Raw genomic sequence first — 22,307 nt, 5'->3', positions numbered from 1 at the left:
CACTGGACAAGACTTAACAGAACTTTTTTGCTCGTAGATAGAAACTAAGTCTGCCACTCTTGTTAAAGGCCCGTGATTAACTGACTAGACGTGTTACAATTTCTATGTTCTCTTTGGACTTCTTGCCCAAAGCTCATGGTTTTATTATCTTCAGATTATCTTCTAAAAGATCTTATTCATAAGAGACCCAGAGAGAGGTAGAGACACAGGCAGAGGGAGAAGCAGGCTCCCTGCAGGGGGAGCCTGACGCAGGACTCGATCCCAGGATCCCAACCTGAGCCAAAGGCAGATGCTCAACCACTGAGCCCCCCAGGTGCCCCTATTGTTATCTTTCTGTACATAAAACCATTGCTCATCTCCTACAACACTTTGCCCAGTCACTGTTTCCTGGGTTTCTGCTTCTCTAGCAGGAGCTCTGAAGGACAGAGAACAGATGCATAAACATTTGTCTGTCAAAAACAGCTCAAACTATCTGCTCTTCTGCTTTGTAGTCCTCGAGGAATTCCTAAATGTCAGAGTTGGTGAGGGTGCGTGGGATGATGAGGGATGGGAGTGGGAAGACAGATTGAGAAATGTATTAAAGTGTATGCAAATAAATGTACAGCAGCTTTCAAATGATTTTCCATGGAAAAAAGTTTACTCCCCAATGGTCACAAGTATTTATGGAGGGCTTACTGTGTTAGACACCGTGAGAGATAAAAAGTTCAAGACATGCTTTGCTTTCAGGTATGCAGTTTAACTATGGAGCTGAAAAGGCAGAAAAGGAAATATAGGTATATGCGCACACTCTTACACACTCTCTTATGTACACATTCACACCCTCATACTCATACTCTCATATACACATACTCAAACACCCTCATTCTCACACTTACAATCACATACACACCTTTACGCACTCACGTAAACATTCTCACTTGTATGCTCTCACACATACACACCTTCTCTCATGGACACATCCTCACACTTACATGCTCTCACATACACCTCACACATATTCAAATTCTCACACTTACACCCTCATGTACACGTACTCATACATACACACCCTCACACTCATGTACATATACACACCTTCACATATACAAATTTTCTCACACTCTTACTCACATACACATACTCACATACTTTCTCTCTCTCTCTCACACACACACACACACACACACACACACACACAACCCCAATACTCCTAAGACTCAAAGAAAGACTCACAGTGAACTAGAGGTAGGATATAAAAAGGGTCTTTGGTAAGGATGGGGTTGATGGGTAGGGGGAGGTGTTTATTTCCACAATCAATAAGAAAAAAAATATTTGTTATTTTCAATCCTTTTGTTTTGTTCTAATCTTCAGATAAAAGCTTTTCCATGAAATACACTGGGATTATTTATCTCACTGATTATCAAAGGCGATATAAATTGTCAAATACACTGAATGAAGAATCAGAGCTAGTAATATCATAGAAAAGGGATCTTTTCTATGTGGCTTTCCATTATTGCCATGAGTAGCAAGTTATTGCAACAGTTTAATCACGGAATGATTCAAAATTTCTCTGTTAACACATTGCAGGCTGTCAATCAAATATATAACTTTGCTGAAATGAAGAAATATTTCCCGTATAAACTGGACGGAACTGATAAATCAGTGCTTCATTCTCTTCAACGGCAGATTCGAAATGATGACTGTTTTTCCGAGCTGCAAGAAAAAGACAGCTAAATTTTAAAAAGATCGGATAAAATTTTCAAAAGGCTACCTTCTAACATTTCTTCCTATAATCAGCAGTATCAAGCAGGAAAATACCACCAAAAAAAATACCATCAGAAAAAGAGAAATGTCTTCTAAGATTTCTCCCAGATAAAGTAGCACCTAACTTATTTATTGCCTCTGCTGAAAGAGCATCTGCATCGGCCCTGCACCAGATCCAGTGTGGGGCTCACTCTCCCACTGATCTAAACACTCGCAAAGGGCCTACTATGTACAAGATTTGATGCAGAACCCGGAGATGGAAATAGAAATGGGGCAAAGACCTAGCACTCAAGAACCCTAGCCTAGGGACGCTTGGGTGGCTGAGCAGTTGCCTTTGGCCCAAGGTGTGATCCTGGAGTCCTGGGATCAAGTCCCACATCAGGCTTTCTGCAAGGAGCCTGCTCCTCCCTCTGTCTCTGCCTGTGTCTCCCTCTTGAATAAAAAAAAAAAAAAAAAAAAAAAAAGAACCTTGCCTAGTAGCCACACAGAATAATACACTGTGTTGTTCTCATCGTCTGTGTTCATGGAGATGCTCCCAGAGTCAAGGGAATGGAGAAACTGGCAAAGCTGAGGCAGACAGAGAAGTGGGAGATAAGACAGAAATGTAACAGACGAGGAGGCACAAGTCAGCTGACGTCAGAGTGTGAAACAGTGAAGGCTCAGACTTTATCCTCAAGTGGAAATAAATACAGGCTTTGTGGCAGTTTTAGAAGAAGAATGTTGGGAAATAGAGATAAAGAGAATAGCCCTGCCATGTGATAGTACTGCAACCAACTCCACCTATTTGCTGTTCTCATTTATCCCCATACACGTGACACAAAAATGTTACTTGGGATTAATACTGCACATGGGAAGATTTTGTTTTCAGTTTGGGGTTTTGGTCATGAAACTACCCATTCAACTGAATGTAATTCTTAACCAGAGTAAACTCATGAGGAAGCACTTTACTAATGTGTGAGCAAGGAGGGTTGACAAAAGCTTAAGGCAAGCTTGGGGAGAGGGGGCAAACCCAGCCGGCCGAAGTTCATGCCTCACCAGAGTGATGATGCCCTGTCCCTTGCAATTGTGTTTGTATCACTCAACTAAAACTTAAGCATCTAGGGACACCTAGGTGGCTTAGTCGGTTGAGTGGCCAACTCTTGATCAGCTCATATCATGGTCTTGGGGTCCTGGAATAGAGCCCCACATTGGGTTCCATGTTCAGTGGAGAGCTTGCCTGAGGACTCCCTCTCTCTTGGCTTCTCCCCTCACCTGCATGCACTCACTCTCTCACGAATAAATAAGTTAAAAACAAACAAACAAACAAACAAAAGGGGTACCTGGGTGGTTCAGTCAGTTGAGCGTCTTTGGCTCAGGTCATGATCTCAAGGTCCTGGGATTGAGCCCACACTGAGCTCCCTGCTTAGCGGGGAGCCTGCTTCTCCCTTCCCCACCCCACTCATGCTTTCTCTCTGTCTCTCTCTCTAATAAATCTCTAATAAATAAATGAAATCTAGGAAGAAAGAATGAAACAAAGAGAAGAAAGAGAAAGAGAGAGAGAGAGAGAAAGAGAGAGAGAGAGAGAAAGAAAGAAAGAAAGAAAGAAAGAAAGAAAGAAAGAAAGAAAGAAAGAAAGAAAGAAAAGAACTCAGCAATCTATGCTATTGTTTAAGAATTTAGCGCACTTCAGAACATACAATACCGTTAACTGAAATAACTGTCCTGGTTTTATTTGAATGCTTAATATCTGAATTTCAGGGCTTTCACATAATTTATTTTTTTGTTAAAGTTAAACCTACAGAACATCTATAGAGCAAAAGAGTATACAAAGTTCAGATCAGGACAATTTCCTCCAAAACTACATATACTAGACTAATAAAATTATATACCCACATATTACCTTCAGCAACAAAGAACTCAGCTAAGTAGAATGCAGCCTTCACAGCATTAGGTGCATGGGAAATGCCTTTTAATTGACCCCACTCATAAGGTGCTTTCTCTGGATGCCACTGGACACCATATACTGGATACTTGTACCCTGCATGAAGAACACAAATGAGTAAGTATTAAGAATGGTCTACGGGGAACCTGGTTGGCTCAGTTGGTTAAGCGTCTGACTCTTGATTTCGGCTCTGGTGGTCATGATCTCAGAGTTGTGGGACCAAGCCCCATATCCCTGCTCAGTGCAGAGTCTGCTTGTCCTTCTGCTTTAGCTCCTTCAGCACATTGCATGTGCTCTCTCCCTCTCTCAAATAAAATAAATGAAAAAAAAAAAAAAAAAAGAATGATCTAAAATGTAATTTACAATAAAGTTATGTTTTATAGCCTATGTAAAACATTATTTTATAACTCACAATGTCAAAGTAAAATTGTGCTTATTCTCCCAGAGATAAAACTTGTCCCATGTGATTAGTGACCCAAGTTTCTTCCACCAAGGGTCTGTTTCCCTCCGATAATGATGTATTCATAGGAGACCAAACTATGCCATGCATTTTTGGGGTCCTTTTATGCCAGCCAACTTGTCTCAGCCTAAACTATGTCCCTTTGTGGGATGGTTCCTAAAGTCATGACTGGTGTTTCAGAGGCTGCCTGGGAAGTGGCTCTGTGGACAGTTAGGAGGCTACTGAGGAATTGGCAGGTTAGGAAAGTAGTTACTATAGGACAAGGCTAAGCTGGATGGATGGGAGGTAACATTTTCATGCATCTGGGGAGCAGAAAAGTGGCACAAATTTTTTAGATGCAGAAAAGGAGGGCAGTAAGTCAAAGACAACATCCAAGTTTCTCACTTAGGCCGATGTGGCAAATGGCAGTGCTACTGCTGGACCAAAACACAGAGGCGGGAAACAGACTTAAAGAGAAGATGATCAGCTCACTTCCGGCTGGGCTGACCAACCTTCCCCAGAATTCCCCAGATATTGTTTGTAAACCCTCCGACCTTTGGCCTCCCCCAAGAGCAAGCCAGTAATAAGGCCAATCTTCGGGTAACATGAACCATGCCCACCTTCTTCCAGTTTACCCCCCTCCAGCACCCTGGCCTCTCGGGTAGCACTGACCGGCCTCCCTGACTCAAAGATGTCTATTGTTTCTGTAAGCTCTCATTCATGGTACTTGATTTTTTGGCTAGGAGCTGCTCATTTTTCCTTAAAGCCTCATAATGTGGAACTCCCTTAAAGTCTGGGATAAATGAAGTTTTCTCCAGAGAGAATTATTAATATTCACTTTTTCCATGCATGTTGGGACACTACCAGACTGAGACAACTCTAAACAAAAATTTTGACTTGAGATTTATTGAACTTCCCAGTTTAATGCAGGCCACATGTGACCAGCCTGTCATTATGAATGCTCAAGGCTTATTTACTACCACCCCGTCTCCCTTAAGGGTCAAAGTACAAGATGGCAATTCTCACAGTTACGCAGGCAGGATTTGTTGGGGGTACTGCTACATGGGATACTTTGACTGCGGGGGGGTTCATCTTACGTCCTCCTGATTCAATAATAATAATGCTGGTTTAAATACTCCACTTAGTAATATAATACCATATAACCTAGTAATTCCACTGCTGAGTATTTACACGAAGAAAACAGAAACACTAATTTAAAAAGATGTATGCACCCCTATGCTTACTGCATCATTTGCAAGAGCCAAGATATGGAAGCAACCTAAGTGTCCAGCAATAGATGAATGTATGTAAAGAAGATGTGGCATATACATAAAATAGAATATTACTCTGTCATAAAAAAGAATGAAATCCTGCCATTTGGGACATCATGGGTGGAGCAATAGGGTATTACACTAAGTATAACAAGTGACAGAAAGACAAATACTATATGACCTTGCTTATATGTAGAACCTAAAAAACAAGACAAACAAAAAATAGAAACAGACTCACAAATACAAAAACAAACTGGTGGTTGCCAGAGGGAAAGGGCATGAGGAGATGGGCAAAATAAGGGAAGGGTATTAAAAGTTACAACTCCCAGCTATAAAATAAATAAGTTACAGGGGTGAAAAGTACAGCACAGGGAATACGTCAATAATACTGTAATAACTCTACGGTGATAGAAAAGTACACTTATTGTGGTGAGCACTGCATAATAATGGAACTGTTGGATCACTATGTTGTACACCAAAAACTCCTATTAACATTGTTTGTCAACTACACTTTATTAAAGAAAAAACTACTCCACTTAACTACCAGAGGTTTTGGTCTGAGTATCCTGTCACTTCATCAATGTACAGGTATCCCTCTGCTTTCCAAAACTCCACATTATGCCACTTCCCTGTTATGAAAGACTTACACTAGTATAGTCACAGCTTTATTTCACAAAAGTGAAAATCCTCTTCAGATTTCTCTGTTAGAGGAAACAGGTACTCGTGCAGGTGTTTCATAAAACCAAAGTGGCTTAACTTGAACTCTTGGAAAGTGGAGAGATACTCTGTTTTGTGCCATTGTGGCTTAGGAGTTTCATAGAAAGGCTCTACTTTTGGATAGTGGGGTAAACTTGTGTTTAGGAAGATGTTTTTCTGAACATGAGTCATATTTTTTGTTGTTTTTGGGAGGAGAATCCATCACAGTACTCATTCTACAACACTGCTAGAAACAGAAATCATTTTCTTCATTTATTTCTTTATCTAATCCCCCCTTACTCTTTACTTTCCTTCTCCATCACTCCATCTATCAGATGACCCAGGTAAATCACAACTGATTTGGAACATAGACAAAAACACACCTCCTATCCCCCAAAATGCCTTAGCTTCTATCCCCACACCCCAGAGTAACATGATTTTATTCGTAAGCATCAAATCAAAATTAATATAAATATAAGTGAAATAAAGTGTCCATGTGCCATGATAGATACCTTCCATTGTTGAAATAAACTCAGTCTTGCCATCTGTATTTGTAGTTAATACATTGAAAAACTCCTTTAAGTTTTCATTCTTTGTAAAATTCTAGAGTATAAAAATAAAACAAAATAATTACTTCTGTAGTTAATCTACCTGCATTAATTTCATTGTTAATTAATGTAATACCGTCACAGAGAGGCTCCACTTGTGGAAGTTTGCAGTCAGAGGTTCCACTGATAATGACTTCAACAAGTCAGGAGGAAAATTCTGGAACATTCTGCTCTGCGATGCATCTGAAATAATTTAAGCACAAGATAAATAATTTAAACACCGAAAAAATAAAATCCACTGAACTCACTGATGTATGGCCAAAAAGGGCCATAATTAAGACATAAGATAACCAAATGAAAGCAAAACATATCATTTCCACACATGTATTCATATATTCATGAGTCTAACATATAAATTCAAATAAGTTCCATATTAAGTACTTCTAGAATTTTAACATGAATAACTAAAATCCTTCTGGCAGATTATCAGGCTAGCCATAGAAGAAACAGAAAATTTTAACTTGTGTTTTCTTGAAAACAGGTACAATTTACCGCACGAATATACTATATACTTTTGTTTTCTCAGGAAATGATCCAGAACGTTCAACATATTTTCGAAGGTATCTGGAATTTAAAAAGTTTTAAAATACCAACAATGTAGGAAAGAACATTAAACAGGCCAAGAGATTCCTACTCAGTATATAGATCAAAAAGAGCAATTTACCTCAACACCAGCTTTCCCTAAATGAAGCCTCTCATGCAGCATGCTGATGGCTTCCATGAGAATCCTACACCTCAGATAAAAATCTGACGTAAGGTACTTGGGTGAATTTTATTTCTTTTTTTATACCCACTGGTATTTCACCACATATATCCAAAATAGTCTGACCTAATACATGTACTTCGCACAGAGGTCTTGCAATAATTAAGAAAGATAATGTGAGAAAGAACTTTGAAAAGTATATAAAGCATTCTGTAGGTTCTATGTATAACAACTACTGCTTTCCATCCAAAATCCTCATGAGAACAGAAATAGCTGACAGCACTCAACTCTGAGGATTCAGAGATAGGTAACCTACAAGAATCATTACCTAGTTACACAGAGGGATATAACAAAGAATTTTCCTGGTCTTTGCCCTGAGTTCCTGACAGGGAGCTTCTAAAACTCTCAGAATTTCCTAAGCAACAGGAGTGTCTTCGTCATGCTAATGAGGTGACTTCGGTGGGCCCCTAGATCGCTGATCCTCAGAGAAATCAACCACAGGATTAGAATAGGTTAGGACTTTGAGCCAGCCTGATTTCCAGGGATGGAAAGGGGAATAAAGATTGAGTTGAGTCACCCAGCAGATGATTAAATCTAGCTTGCCTTTGCAATGAAACCCCAGTAACAAATTCTAGACAATAAAGCTCATGGGAGTTTTCCAGTTGGTGAACATATTGACGTGCCAGCAGAGTGGTGTGCTCTGACTCAACAGGGAGAGGACATGGAAGCTCTGCATTCCCTGTGGGACCTCATCCTATGTGTATCCTTCACAATAAAATTGTTAGTGCAAACACAGCACTTTTCTGAGTTCTGTGAGTCATTCTGGTGAATTACAAAATCTCAGGAAGGGTCATGGGAATCCTTAAAATTGTGGCCAGTCGGTCAGAAGTGTGGGTGGCCTGGGGATGTGACCTGTGGATGGTATCTGAATTAAGGGCAGTCTAACTGGTGAGATAATCTATAACTATGGAGCCTGCGTTAACTCCAGGTGATTACACCAGAATCGAATTGCAGCACACCATAGCTAGGGTTAGAACAGAGTGCACAGTCAAGAGAAAAATGCTGTACTGTAATCATGGCTAACATTTATGAATTGTATTTAAAGCACTTAGCACATTAGCTGAAAAGGAGTATCTTATTTAATCTTCACAAACAATTCTAAAAGGAAAAGCCTTTAAAACCAGGAAATTAAAGTCAAGAGAGGTTAAACTTTTCTCCAACGCAAAAGGGACAAAGCTAGGACTAAAGCTCTGGTCCAATATTAGAGGTCTTAATCATGCATGGTCCTGATATCCCTATAGGCAATGAATGGTCAAAACTCAAAACTCCTAAGCCGTCGTCACAGCTCAGAACAAAAGTGATCATTCATATCGGCAGCTTGTGCAAATAATTTAAAAATTAGTAAACATTAGGAGTATTTCTGACTTGAATATTTGCTCCTTACTAATCCAGCCCAAGTAATATTTTTAAAATGGTCGAAAAGAGGGGTACCTGGGTGGCTCAGTGGTTGAGTGGCTGCCTTTGGCTCAGGTTGTGATCCCGGGATCCTGGGATTGAGTCAGCATCAGGCTCCCGAAAAGGAGCCTGCTTCTCCCTCTGCCTATGTCTCTGCCTCTTTCTCTGTGTCTCTCATGAATAAATAAAATCTTTTTTTAAAAAGATGGTTGAAAAGAGAATTCTCACCTTTAGTGAAGTTCAGTGGCATTGTAATTCCATCAGTATGTGTAAGAGTTAATAAGCACTGTCCACTAATCAGGTATGAAAGCTCTTCGAATCCAAGGCAAGTACCCCACACAGGAAAATAGTCTCCATCATCAAAACTCTTTGCAGAGTAAAAGAGAAAAGGTTATTCAAACTTTTTAAAACAAAAATTATACATTTGATTTGTCATTTCAAGGCAGGCACCTGAATCATGCATGGGTTTCTAAAGAATTTTCCAGGATCCATTAAGTAGGCTAGCACTTAACCTTTCCTCAGATCAAGCTCCTGTATAATAATTCAGTTTTAGTCAATCAAATTCTCCAAATCTCAGCTGTGCTGGGAAAGAAACTGCCAGGCAACTACCAAGCAATACAAGTGACAATTAGGAACTGCAAATATTAAAGATAATGCTAGAGAGATGTCTATTTATACATCTTCTACAAATCTTGTTGCTCTGGATGATGGCCCGGTTTGAACACACTCTGAAGTTCTTCCTTCATTATCTCAGGATTTATAGGAAAGCTGGATTATTAGCTGGATTTCTAGTAATAGCTGGATCATACCACCTTCAGCTAATCAAATTTAAATCAGAGGAAATCCATGATCTGGAAAGAAAGGAACAGTCAGGAAAGAAACGGCTGTGGCTAAATAAGTTTGAGGCTGCTGAGCTTTTTTTGTTTTGTTTTGTTCTGTTTTTTGGTATCTTCAAGTAGGTAATTACATTTCAAAAAGTAGACTTTTGGGTCTTAGGGGTTCGGTGGCTCCTTTTTGTCTTTTTTTAATTGAGCAAGCTAGTTACACGAGTTCTTCTATGCAAAAGGCAAAATGACTATTTTATAATATTCAAATATATATTTCCAATGCATTTTAAATCATTCACATTATAAAATTTCCACTTTGCTCACTTTTTCAAAAAATAATATCCATTGAGCATGTACTAAGTACATGGTACCGTATAATATGAAATGAGGAACACTTCAAAGGATGTTAGGACCATGAAATCTGCTGAGACATGAATAACTAGCGTCAAGATATTCTGTCTTCTGAAATAGAGGCTCCTGAAGATCATGGACCCTGTCATATAATTGAGCAGGAGCTAAATAAATGTTTGAATTATTCTACAACAAAATGCTCTGTTAAGAGGGAAGCAGGATGCCATTCCTGTTGGAGTTGGGAAAGAAATCTGGGCAGAAGGGAAGGAGGACCTTTTCCTGGAAAGATGGACAAGTTGTGAATTAGGGATGGAATGGAAAGAAACAGACTAAACCAGTTTAAAAGTAGGAGGACAGAGAATACATGCTAGAAATACCAAACCAGCTTCAATTACGTGCATAAGGAAAAGCTAGGAAAGTGGGCCGGGGACACACACTCTATGTCTTGATCCCAAGACTATGAAAGGCTACAGATTATTTAGCCTAGAATTAAAAGTTTCTAAACAAGTATCTCATAGACTAAAAGCAGTTCTTCAGGGAAATATTTAAGGGCAGGGGCAGATACGAGGGCAATCAAGATTATAGTTCAGGAGAGAAACAGTAAGGATCTGAGGTAAAGTGCAGAGGCAGGCTCAATGTGAGACATTGCAAAAGGATTCAAGAGGCTCTGCCGGCTATCTGAATGTGGAGTCGAGAGTAACTGTGAGGACAAGTCAAATAGGATAGAAGAAGTCAGGACGAAGAGCGGTTTCAAGAGGAGATGAGAACTAGTAACATATGAACAATGCCTGGTACACACACAAAAAAAACAGCTTAGCATGAGCACCTGTTTCATATCAATGAGCACTAGTGCAGACGGCCAGTCTGCCAGGCCCTGGTTCCCTCGGAAGCCCAGAATTAAATGGAAAACACAGGAAACAGGTGAGTGCCACCAAGGGCTGCTAAACAGCAGGAAGCTCAAAAGTTAAAGGCGGATGAAGCTGGGGTCATTGTGAGGGAAGTATTACCACATTGCTTACGAAAGAACTGTCCTAAACATGAGAGACACCTAACTCTGGGAAATGAACAAGTGGTAGTGGAAAGGGAAGTAAGCGAGGGGTTGGAGTGACTGGGTGATGGGCACTAAGTGGGGCACTTGGTGGGATGAACACTGGGTGTTATGCTAAATGTTGGCGAACTGAACTCCAATAAAAAATTTTTTTTTTAAAAAAAAGAAAGAAAGAAAGAACTGTCCTCATGCAAAATTAACAAAACCCACCCGGAATAATATGCAACTGATATTTACCTGTTTGGCAAAGTTGTAAAATGTTTTGGCCGCGAGAGCATAACCTGACTTCTTGAGGTCAACACTTCCTCCAGGGAAAAGGATCCTGAAACAACATCAAATAGGGTGCATTTCAAACCTATGCCCCACAGAAAATAAACACTCTATTTTATTTTAAAACAACGTTTTCCTTATCAGCAGCAGTATCACTAAAGAAAGAAAATTATGACAAAAATATATAAAGTATTTACATTCCTACACATTTGTAAAATACCATAGTTAATACTTTTGTGCATATTCTTCCAAAACTTCTTCAATAAACAAGTTTATTTTTGAGACGGAGGGTGGATAAATGAAGAATAAGTAAGTGGGGAAGAGGAGGAGAGTGTACAAAGCTAGAAATAAAGTCGAGATAAAATTCTAGGTACAGCTAGGTTTAAATTATGGAATCAATGATGCCAAAATCAATTACAGGCCCACAATCATGAGTCAGTCTTGGCTCGTAGAGAATTATTTTTAATCATAAAGAACAAAATGGTCATAAGAATATATGTAGGCTAGAATTAAATATTCATGAGAATTTAATTTTTGTTATCACCCTGAAATTTCTTCTAAAATACGCACACTATTAAAAAATTTTGAAACGACAAAATTAAAAATCCAGAAAAATTCTGGGAAAAAAGAGGGGAAGTCATGTTTGATTTTATTTTATTCTACCCATAAAGGAGAGATACAGAAAAATATTTACTATTTTTTATATCTTTTTTTAAGATTTTATTTATTTATTCACGAGAGACACAGAGAGAGAGGGGCAGAAACATAGGCAGAGGAGATGCAAGCTCCATGCAGGAAGCCCCATGTGGGACTCGATCCTGGGACTCTGGGATCACACCCTGAACCAAAGGCCGGCGCTCAGCCGCTGAGACACCTAGGCATCCCTATATCAACTTTTTATATTAAATTTTAAAATACAGGAGATCCCTGGGTGGCTCAGCGGTTGAGCGCCTGCCTTTGGCCCAGGGCACGATCCTGGAGTCCCGGGATCGAGTCCCGCGTCGGGCTCAAAGCATGGAGCCTGCTTCTCTCTCTGCCTGTGTCTCTGCTTCTCTCTCTCTCTCTCTCTCTCTCTCTCTGTGTCTATCATGAATAAATAAATAAAATCTTTAAAAAAAATTTAAAAAAATAAAATTTAAAATATATAACAAGTCTTCAAATAACTAGAGTTATTCAAAAAAGATTACAAAACTGGATTAAATGTGTTAAAATTCTAAAATACTTAAATATGAATTTGAGATATATGACAGTTCACATTTTTTAAGAAAGAGAGAGAGAACACATGTGACGGGGGGTGGGGAGAGGGCAGAAGGAGAGAGAGAAAGAGAATCCCAAGCAGGCTCCACGCTTGGTGCAGAGCCTGACATATGGCTCGATCTCATGACCCTGAGATCACAACCAGAGCTAAACCCGAGTTGGATGCTTAACCTACTAAGCCACCCAGGCACCCCAAAGTTTCACTTAGAGACTATTGCTCATTCAACAAATACATTCTACCTCTTAGTATTAGCTTGGAGAGAAAAGGATGAGGAATTTTTCATAGTCTAGTAGAAAACTTACAAACTATAAGGTAGAACATCTACCATGAAACTATGCAGAAAACCCTACAATTAAAAGTGGCTTAAAGAAGGCTCATTAGCAGGTGTCCCTTTTCATTTACTCCATTTCTAAAAAGCTCCCTCTGCTCAAACCTGGTGTGTTTAATGCCAAAGTCCTTTCATAAAGTAAAATTTTAGGTCTGTCTCTTTCAGATTGGGAAACCCCTTTAAAAGCAAGTCTCTGCCTTTGCATCTGTGTTCCTTCACAGAGCAGTATGGGGTTCACTGTGTAACACGGGCTCAATAAAGGTGATTCGGAAGTTTCAGGAGAGTACAGCTCATTTTCTGGTATATATTTCTTGTATATTTTTGAAGTTCTATCATATATTCTGACCTGGGCTTACTTATCTCTTCTATGCCAAAGTACACCGCACATAATGGGTACTGTATATGTTTTACTCATAGCTTCAAAAAAAAAAAAAGTAATAAACATAGCTTTTAAAAGTCAGGGTGGCAGGGAAAGAAGCTCTTTTTATAAAAGCTTTATCATAAAATAGACTTCTTCTACTCAACTCCCAATCAAAAACAACCACCTTTAGGGGCGCCTGGGCGGCTCAGTCAGTTGAGCACTGGACTCTTTGATTTTGGCTCAAGGTTGTAGGATCTAGTCCCATTTGGGCTCCTTGCTTGGTGAGGAAGAGTCTGTTTCTCCCTCTTGCTCCCCCTCTCCTTCCCAGACGGGTGTGTGTTCTCTCTCTCTCTCTCTCTCTCATAAATAGATAGATAGATAGATAGATAGATAGATAGATAGAATAAATAAATAAAAATCTGTGTGTTCGCCTGATAGATTATGCTATGCTTAATCTCCTCACCCCTACCTTAAAAAAAAAAAAAGAGCAAACGAGAGTATCCTATACAAACCATTATGTGCCTTAATTTTTTACATAACAGTATCACACTGTCCATATAAGAAGTGATCCAAACCAGAATCTACTGATACCCTCACTTTTTTTAATCTGTCCATAATACTCTTTTATATGCATGTAGTTAATCTCTTTTTACCCAATTCCCAACTGACTGACTACTGGGTGGCTTCCAAACTGGAGATATTTCAGACAATTCTACTATGAGTGTTGGGTCTAAGTTTTCACATAACAAGAAGAATATATTTATAAAATAAAATTCCTTCTGACAGATTTCCTGGGTCAAAAGGTATGTGCATTTTTAATTTCATTTCAATTTCAGTAGATATTGCAAACCTATCCTACAAAAAACTATATAACTTACAGACTCATAGAGTATGAGAATACTTGTTACCTCACAGCCTCACCATAGAGTATTAACAAATTGTCTTCTTTGCCAACTTGATAGTTAAAAATAGTTTTTAATAGTTATAATTATCTAACCTTTAATTATGAGTAATGTTGAACATTTTTCATGTGATTAAAAGTTTTATTGTTAAGCTAACCAATCATATCTTTTGTGGTGAAGCCAGAGAACAGAAAGCTTTTTTCCAAATTCTATTCAAATTATCCTCTGAAAGATAATCGATTATTATCCTCAGACTAGGACTTCTAAATCTCCTAAATAAGCAGTATGCCATGGCATTCAAAGTGGCTTCAAAATATTTAAGAGAGTAAGCATTTACGCATTAAAAAAACAAAGATTATGTCATATGTTTAAATAAACTAAATGGATCCACTATGCAACATTTATTTCTTAAACTGCCTTCTCTCTGCAGGACTTTTCCAATTTCTCAACAAAGCAATTCCTATAAAAGAACTTGGAAAACTAACATTACACTACTATATGATAGTTACACAGTAACATGTATATTTGTAAGTACCTTTTTGCAAAAGCAAATTACATCTACTTCATACCCTGTAACAAACCAATTGCCAACTTACCCATTAATAGATTGGAAAAGCTTTTTATACTCTTCATTTGTAAGATCAGGCCTGAAAACAATAAAAACAGTTACAAAAGATCCATTTCCAAAACCAAAGGAAAAATGTAAGGCTGTAGGTGAAGTCCCCACATTAATTTTAAAAAGACAAATAAAGAATAATTGTTAAATACCAGATAATTTTTCTCTCCCTTCCTAGAGGAATTTTTTCAAACTACATGAAAATCGCATACTGTAATTATATCCTTGTTTTGCTAATCAGACAAATAAACATGTTTTTATGTGGTCTCATATAATTTAATATTGTGAAGTTCGTGTTAATATGTAAAACATTAAAGACCATGAGATTTGGGCACCAGTAATTTCTCTGCTAGGTGAAAACCATCAAAAACATGTAAGGATGTTCAGTAGTTTTATATAAAGACTAAGTAAACAGATTTATTAATGTGCCTACCTTAACTATAAGCAGTTTGGGCAGATAAAAACAATACATATAAATGTCAAGTCTGCTATATTCCATCCCCACCACCAACTGCAAAGATTTTGAATACACAACTGTGTATTCAAAAGTCATGAGTTCAGATCTAGGGACAGGCTGCATGCACATCACTGTACACCAGATAATTATTCTGAAGCTAAGTTGCCCAGGTAATTATGCTGAAGCTCCTTTCATCAAACACCACTTAAGGGCTCCTAACATCACTAAGTTATTGATGATTTTAGACCCTTCTCCAGAAAAAAGTGATGGGACTGATACGTGAAAATTTAGTTAAGTCACAGTAAAATGGGTTTGCTCTTCCAACAGTTCAAGAAAATGCAAGAACGAGAAAAGAGAGTATCCTGGTTATGAAATTCCTGTGAGAACTTTCCTACATTAAGCAGTCTTCTGGTTCTATAAGAAAATAACAAGGTATGATACCCTCTCAATCAGCCATAAAAGAAGTAGGCTTATGATCAATGTCAACCAAAGTCCATTCCTGCTCCAGGGACCGTTTTGGAGGGGGGGCGGGGGGCGGAGGGCATTACAACACCTCTTCCATTTTTAAATACACTTATGATGCCCAGAACTTGGGCTGTGCTTCGTCGTGCTGGGTTTTCCTGTAGGTACAAATGAGCTTTGCAAGTCCAAGCTATTTAGGGGTGCCTGGGTGGTTCGGTTGGTTAAGCATCTGACTGTTATTTCAGCTCAGATCATGATCTCAGGGTTGTGAGATTGAGCCCGTGTGTCAAGCTTCATGCTCAGCAAGGGAGTCTATTGGAAATTCTCCCTCTCCCTGTGCTCACTCTCTCACTCTCTCAAATGCTCTTTAAAAAAAAAAGTTCATAATAATCCTCCTCCCAAGAGAGAGCTATAAAGCAGTGGGTGATATTGCAGTGGTGCTTAGCAATATTTTAGACAGAGGATTAATGGACAAATAGCCCTGACTTGGGAAGTGACACGGAGATTCAAATCTGAGTCCACATTCCCAGTATTCGGCCAACCCAACCTCCCCACACTGTGTCAATAAAAAGGGAACCAAACTGTCAGGACCCAGAATCTTCCCCATGAATATTTAAACCAGGACATACAATCACCACCAGAATGGATTTAGATCACTCAGCTACATTCCAGGGACTTCTACCAGCTAGCCGGGTGGCCTGGTTTCAATCATTTCATTAATTCTAAATAAATGGCTCCCCTATTGTCCATGACAGAACCTTTGGACCCTGCTAATCACCCTTAAGGGGCTTAATTGTTGAGGGGAGGTGGGGAAGAAGTGTCCCGAACTCCAGTGCCTCAGAGTCTGGGCAGGAAAGACAGGCCAGGTCACATTCTTTGAATACAAATGTTATTTGCAGTCAGACTTTCTAGAAACCAAAGACCTTCTCAATAGGGCATGAAAAAGTTTCTCTCTTTATCTAAAAGAAAACAGCTTGAGCCTGTTAAAGAAGGCAGATGACAGTTTCAGCAGCAAGAAAAGGAGTAACAGGCATTGTTGCTAATGGTGGGCACTTACTTCATTTTAAAGTCAGCCCTGAAGACTGTCTTAAAAAAAAAAAAAAGAAGGCTGGAAAATCAGACTTTTCTGAAGTCTTCTGATTTGTAAATGTTTAAAACTGTTTTACATTTTTTTTCTGTTTTACATTTTTAAACCAAAAGCAACCCATGGGCTGTCACAGGCTACCTCTCAGAAGGATGCTCCGTGGGTTCCACTAGCCCCTCAGTGAGGATTTATGATAACCTCAGGGCAACAGGGACCCAAGAAGACAGGAGACCAAAGACAAATTTCTTTAAGTATTCCAGAATTTTGCCTAGGTCTCCCATCCTCCTCCTTTTCCCTTCTAAATCACAGAAGTTGGCTCCCAGCATCCAAAACTCAGAAATAAATTCAACATTATTGTATGGCCACTTCATTCTCATTCTATATTAGGTCATCCTTTATAGGTTACTCTGGGAATTTAGCTGCCACGCACTACATAGTTTTTGTAGGATAATATGATTCTAATTCTGAGCAATATACCTTAAGATGAACTTTGGGAACCCAAGCTGGAAATTAACCTCCATCCTGACAGTCATGTTTTCAGTGACTGTCATAAATGCCAGCATTCTGCTGCTAAGTCATCAGGTTTCAAAACTTGCTCAGTTTCAAAACTTCCCCAGTTTCAAAACTTCCGAGTTTCAAAACTTGTCCAGTTTCAAAACTCCTCATTCTCAACTATTCCTCCCTATGTCCTTTCATTCTATTAGTCATTCAATCTTGCTGATATTTTTAGAGAATATTTACCCATCGATCCTACAAGTAGGTCAAGCCTCATCACTTCACACTTAGCCTCCCTCAACAGTTTCTGAACTGGTCTACCTGTCTGTGTCTCTCCTACCTTGAATCCAGATTATCGGCACGAATGTCCTAAAAGAACACTTGCAGAAAAAAGCTCCCATGATCAAAACTTTGAAACACTGTTCTGAAGCCTTAAAACCTCCTCAGTTCTAAAACTCTGGTGTTATCTGGGTTCCAAATAAGGTTTCATTTGAAAAATTAGATTTGCTATGAAAAAAAATGAAAGACGAATGTCAAAAGCGAATGGGGTAGAGATAATTAAACGTAAAAGATCGGGATCCCTGGGTGGCGCAGCGGTTTGGCGCCTGCCTTTGGTCCAGGGCGCGATCCTGGAGATCCGGGATCGAATCCCACGTCGGGCTCCCAGTGCATGGAGCCTGCTTCTCCCTCTGCCTATGTCTCTGCCTCTCTCTCTCTCTCTCTCTCTGTGACTATCATAAAATAAATAAATAAATAAATAAACGTAAAAGATTAAACAAGAGGACGATCCGTATGAGGCTAAACATAAAACCATTTTGTGGTACAATTCTCTCAGTTGTTTGCATTTTGATTATTAGTGTTTTATTTGAACAGTACCTTTCTTTGTTATAGCTTTTTAATGTGGAATTAATCACATAAACAGGTTGCCCAAAGCAAGCAGTTTGTTTTGTGTGTGAAATCACTTACAGTGGATTAGACAAGGAGAGCTGGAAGATTCTAAAACATGACATAAGTAAGTCATTTAATCTTACTATGCCATTATATCACAAAAAGTAATGTAGCTCCTTTAAGATTGCAATTCTTGTTATTTATATTGAAGCAACACCACTGTGCTAGTTATTTATAAACTTTTAAAGAAGAGTGTGAAGGTTTTTTTAAAGTTATCTTCTAAAACTGTGTTTTATTCCATAAGTGTTCCCTAATTCCATAGTGTTTCCTAATATTATGGAATAAAGCTGGTTAAGTTGTCAATTCTTTTACTCCATTATTTTCCAAATGTCTGATGAATACCACCTTTTCTGGGGTATTGGAAACTATCATTTCATTCTTTACCTAACACGCTTGACAGACCTCTAATAGCATTGTAAATACAGACAGCTTCTTACTTGAAACAATTTAATGACTCTAAGCATTAGGTGCATGACAAAAATTAGGAGCAATGTTACCACATTTAAATGATACAATCATAGCAAAGAAAACATTAATTTTTGAGATAAAAAATAATTTAAGATAAAACAGGAGTTTTTATTTATACAGTGTAAAAAATATCAGTTCATACCTTATTGGTACAACTCTTGCACCTGCAGACTCCAGATATTTTACATAGGATGCAGCAATATAGTATTTTCCCAGGCTTTTCAGTTCCTTATTACGGCATTTTTGCATTAATACTCCTAAATTACAAAGAAAGAAAGAAATTTAGTTTCAAACAATTTCCCTTTTTTCTTACTTAGAAACTGAGACACATCACAGTAAAAATATCAGTACTTTGCTTGTTTAATTCACAGAATTAAATACAAAGCTTCTTCTGTAAATACATCCATAGACTTTGGTAAAAGAGCAGCAGGGACTAATCTGAGTTTTAAGTAGCCTCCTCTCTCTCGCCTCACGAAGGAGACCAAATAAGCTCCAGTGCAGGTTTACAGTAGCACCAGCCTCCTTCACACAGGCTGGATCAGTCACATCTTTAAGTCTAGAAGGAGGCCTCTCCCGTCCCACACTCAAAGACACACTGCTTCATTGATAATAAAGCAAAAGAGTGGAAATATCTTCTGTCCACATCCCTCCAACATCAGCAATACTACATTAATCTAAGCAATCAACATCTTGCCTCCTCTGCAGACTATTACAATAGCTTCTTAAAAGGTCTCTCTGCATCCTTTCTTAAACAATCCTCCACAATTGCAGTTCTCCACATGGAAAGAAATCTGAATATATTGCCATTCATTCATTCACTCATTTCTTCATTCAGTATTTTACTGACTCATAATATATGCCAGGCACTGAACTAGGTGCTGGAGACACATGAGTGAACAAAAGAAAAATCCCTCCCTTGTGGGCTTTAATCCCAGTGTGTGGGAGGGAGAGAAGAGAGGACAAATAATTAACAAGATAAAAAGTTAAAACAGAAAGTCTGATGGCTGGTGGCAAATGCTAAGGGAAAAAAGTAAAAAGTAAGTAGAGTAAGAAGGTGTGTGTTGGAGAAGGGGAGGAGTTGGTCCCATCTATCGGGGGAAGAAAGTCTCCTTAAATACAACAGGCAGGCAAGTCCTCTCTGAGAAAGTAGAACATGACATTTGAGCCAGGACTTCAGAGGGATGAGGGAGTAAACTATGTGCAAGCATCTGGAAGAAGAGGGTTTCAGGGTGTGGGAACAGCAAGTGCAAAGCCCTGAGTCAGGCATGTGCCTTTCACATCTCAAGGAGTCCATATGACTAGAGCTCTGTGTGAGCAAGGGGAGAAAACAATTGGAAATGAGATCAGAGACAACAAATCAACAGGAGGTACCTCTTTGTTTAAGTAAGTACTTCAATGGGTTCCTAAACTTTTATAAACCCTACAAGACCCTATGCGCTCGGCCCCACCTACCTCTTATCACTGAAATCTCAGCCCCAGCACAGTACTTCATCTAATATACATCAAAACATGTCTATCTGGGAATCCCTGGGTGGCTCAGCAGTTTAGTGTCTGCCTTAGGCCCAGGGCGTGATTCTGGAGACCCAGGAGCAAGTCCCACATCGGGCTCCCTGAATGCAGCCTGCTTCTCCCTCTGCCTGTGTCTCTGCCTCTCTTTCTCTTTCTCTCTCTCTCTCTCTCTCTCTCTCTCGCTCATCTGTCTCTCATGAATAAATAAATAAAATCTTTAAAAAAAAAAAAAGTCTATCCGGAGAATACACCTGTGCCCTTATCATTTACTGCTTCAGCATTTGGAACACCTTCATTGCCTCTAGAGGCCACCTAATAGGAAGAGCTGTCTAAATCAATCACTTCTCTATTTCCAGCTTGTCACAAAAGTTGTCATTTGTTAAGCATTGGTTAACACTTGCCAGATGCCACAATTTGTTACGACTGTTTTTCTTGCTATGGATAAGACTGTCTTTGCGGAGGAAAATGAAATGTGGTAAGGAAAGAATTAGGGAGAGCCACAGGAAATGGAGAATGGAGTGGTACAAGGCAGGCAAGGTGAGGTGCTACAAAAAAGGTCTGGGACCTCTGAACATAAGTACCAGGAAGGAGAAAAGTATATTAGAATGTAAGTTCCACCAACTTCTCCCCCTCCCTGCCCCTACACCCACATACTCACTTTTCCCATCCAGAAGGCAAAAACTCAGGCTGTTAAGTCCCTCAAAATGTGGCCCAAATTCTACCCATACTTTAAGGCCACCTCACAACTTTTATGGTTTCCTTGTCTTTGACTCCTCTGCACTTCTTAATTTAATGCCTTGCACATAGTAGGTGCTTAGTTAACTATTTTGTCTTAACTGATGGGACTGAAAAAACATTCCCCTTTTCTGTATTTGACCCTGGACTACCACTGCTTCTAGGAAAGGGAAAGAATCCCTCCTTTTTTCCCCCCCTCTTTCCCTCCTCTCGGTACTCACAATTCTCAAAGCACTACACAGAATTTTATTTTGAGTTAATTCTCTTTGGGGAATCTAGCCACCATTTTAAATAGCTATGAAATAAGGCATTCCGTTCCAAATGTTGATACAGAACGCACTTGAAAATTGGGCACTACCAATATATAGGAAAAAATATATATATTCGTTTAGTTTCTATTTCGTTACAGAATATGATGTTCCTCTTCTAGGAAGGTTAAAGACTTTCAATAGCATCATACTACCTCTAAAGCATGGCCAATCTTAATTGTCTGACATAAACTGCTTTTGGCAAATTTTAATTCTAGGCTGGGCAGCCTTCCCCTTCCCCGCATCGAATGTCTGTTCTGGCGATGCAAACTGATTTTACTCTTTAAAACACGAATGCGCTAAAAATAAGATAATAAATAAAATAAAATAAATAAATAAAATAAAATATAAAATATAAAACACGAATGCGTTGGAAATGAAAAAAATGCATGCTTCACTTCCACACCAGGGAGAACTGACATTGGGATTAGAGCAGCCACTGCTGCCCTCCTGTGCTGAAGATGACAAGAACCCAACGTATACCGTAAAATCTGGATTCTCTGGCCAATCCATGTTTACGTGTATAATGCATTGCACCTTAAAGCAGGCCCTCGCTCCTTGCAACTGCAACCCACACATGTACAGAGCTGGGTGAGTCCGTAGCAAGTCCCAGCCATGTGCAAAGGCTTCTTCCCAGCGCACCCTCCTCCCTCCCAGCTCGAAGAGCCAAGCGGATTCGAGGAAACCGCCCGGCGCTCGCGGCGCTCCGGCACGGTCGGGAGGGCGCCTCGGCTCGGCTCTTCCTCGTGCTACGAACGAGGGCACGGCTCGTACCCCCCGACTCGGTGTTTCCAGGGCGGGGCGCGCCGGGGACCGACACCCGCCCGCAGGCCCGCGGCTCCCGCCCGGCCTTCTTACCGATGATGGGCTTGCTGGACGAGGAGGCGCGAGGAGAGCACGAGCCGGGGCCCGCCGCCGCCCACAGGAGCAGGCCCAGCACACAGAGCAGGCGCCCGAGGCTCGCCATCGCGCCGCCGCCTCCCGCCGCCTTTCAAAGGCACGGCTGGGGGCCTACGCGGCCGGCGGCTGCGGCGGCGGCCGGGG

The 22,307-nt window shown here is 39.8% G+C and overlaps 1 protein-coding gene across 1 annotated transcript; it reads right to left on the bottom strand.

Annotated features, from left to right (window-relative positions):
* Window positions 1–1,225: 1,225 nt before the first annotated feature.
* GGH (gamma-glutamyl hydrolase) lies at window positions 1,226–22,284 on the bottom strand. The gene is made up of 9 exons (XM_077876819.1): window positions 22,122–22,284; window positions 18,854–18,968; window positions 14,778–14,828; window positions 11,300–11,384; window positions 9,065–9,203; window positions 6,755–6,861; window positions 6,583–6,673; window positions 3,623–3,760; window positions 1,226–1,692 (listed from the first exon to the last, which is right to left on the bottom strand). The coding sequence occupies exons 1-9, from the start codon at window positions 22,228–22,230 to the stop codon at window positions 1,571–1,573; spliced, it is 957 nt and encodes a 318-aa protein (XP_077732945.1). The 5' UTR covers window positions 22,231–22,284; the 3' UTR covers window positions 1,226–1,570.
* Between the last annotated feature and the right edge of the window lie 23 nt (window positions 22,285–22,307).

The sequence above is a fragment of the Canis aureus genome, chromosome 28 (genome assembly GCF_053574225.1).
Source record: "Canis aureus isolate CA01 chromosome 28, VMU_Caureus_v.1.0, whole genome shotgun sequence".
NCBI classification, from domain to species: domain Eukaryota; kingdom Metazoa; phylum Chordata; class Mammalia; order Carnivora; family Canidae; genus Canis; species Canis aureus.
Note: the sequence above shows the minus strand (reverse complement) of the source record. Positions and strands in the feature narration are given on the sequence as shown.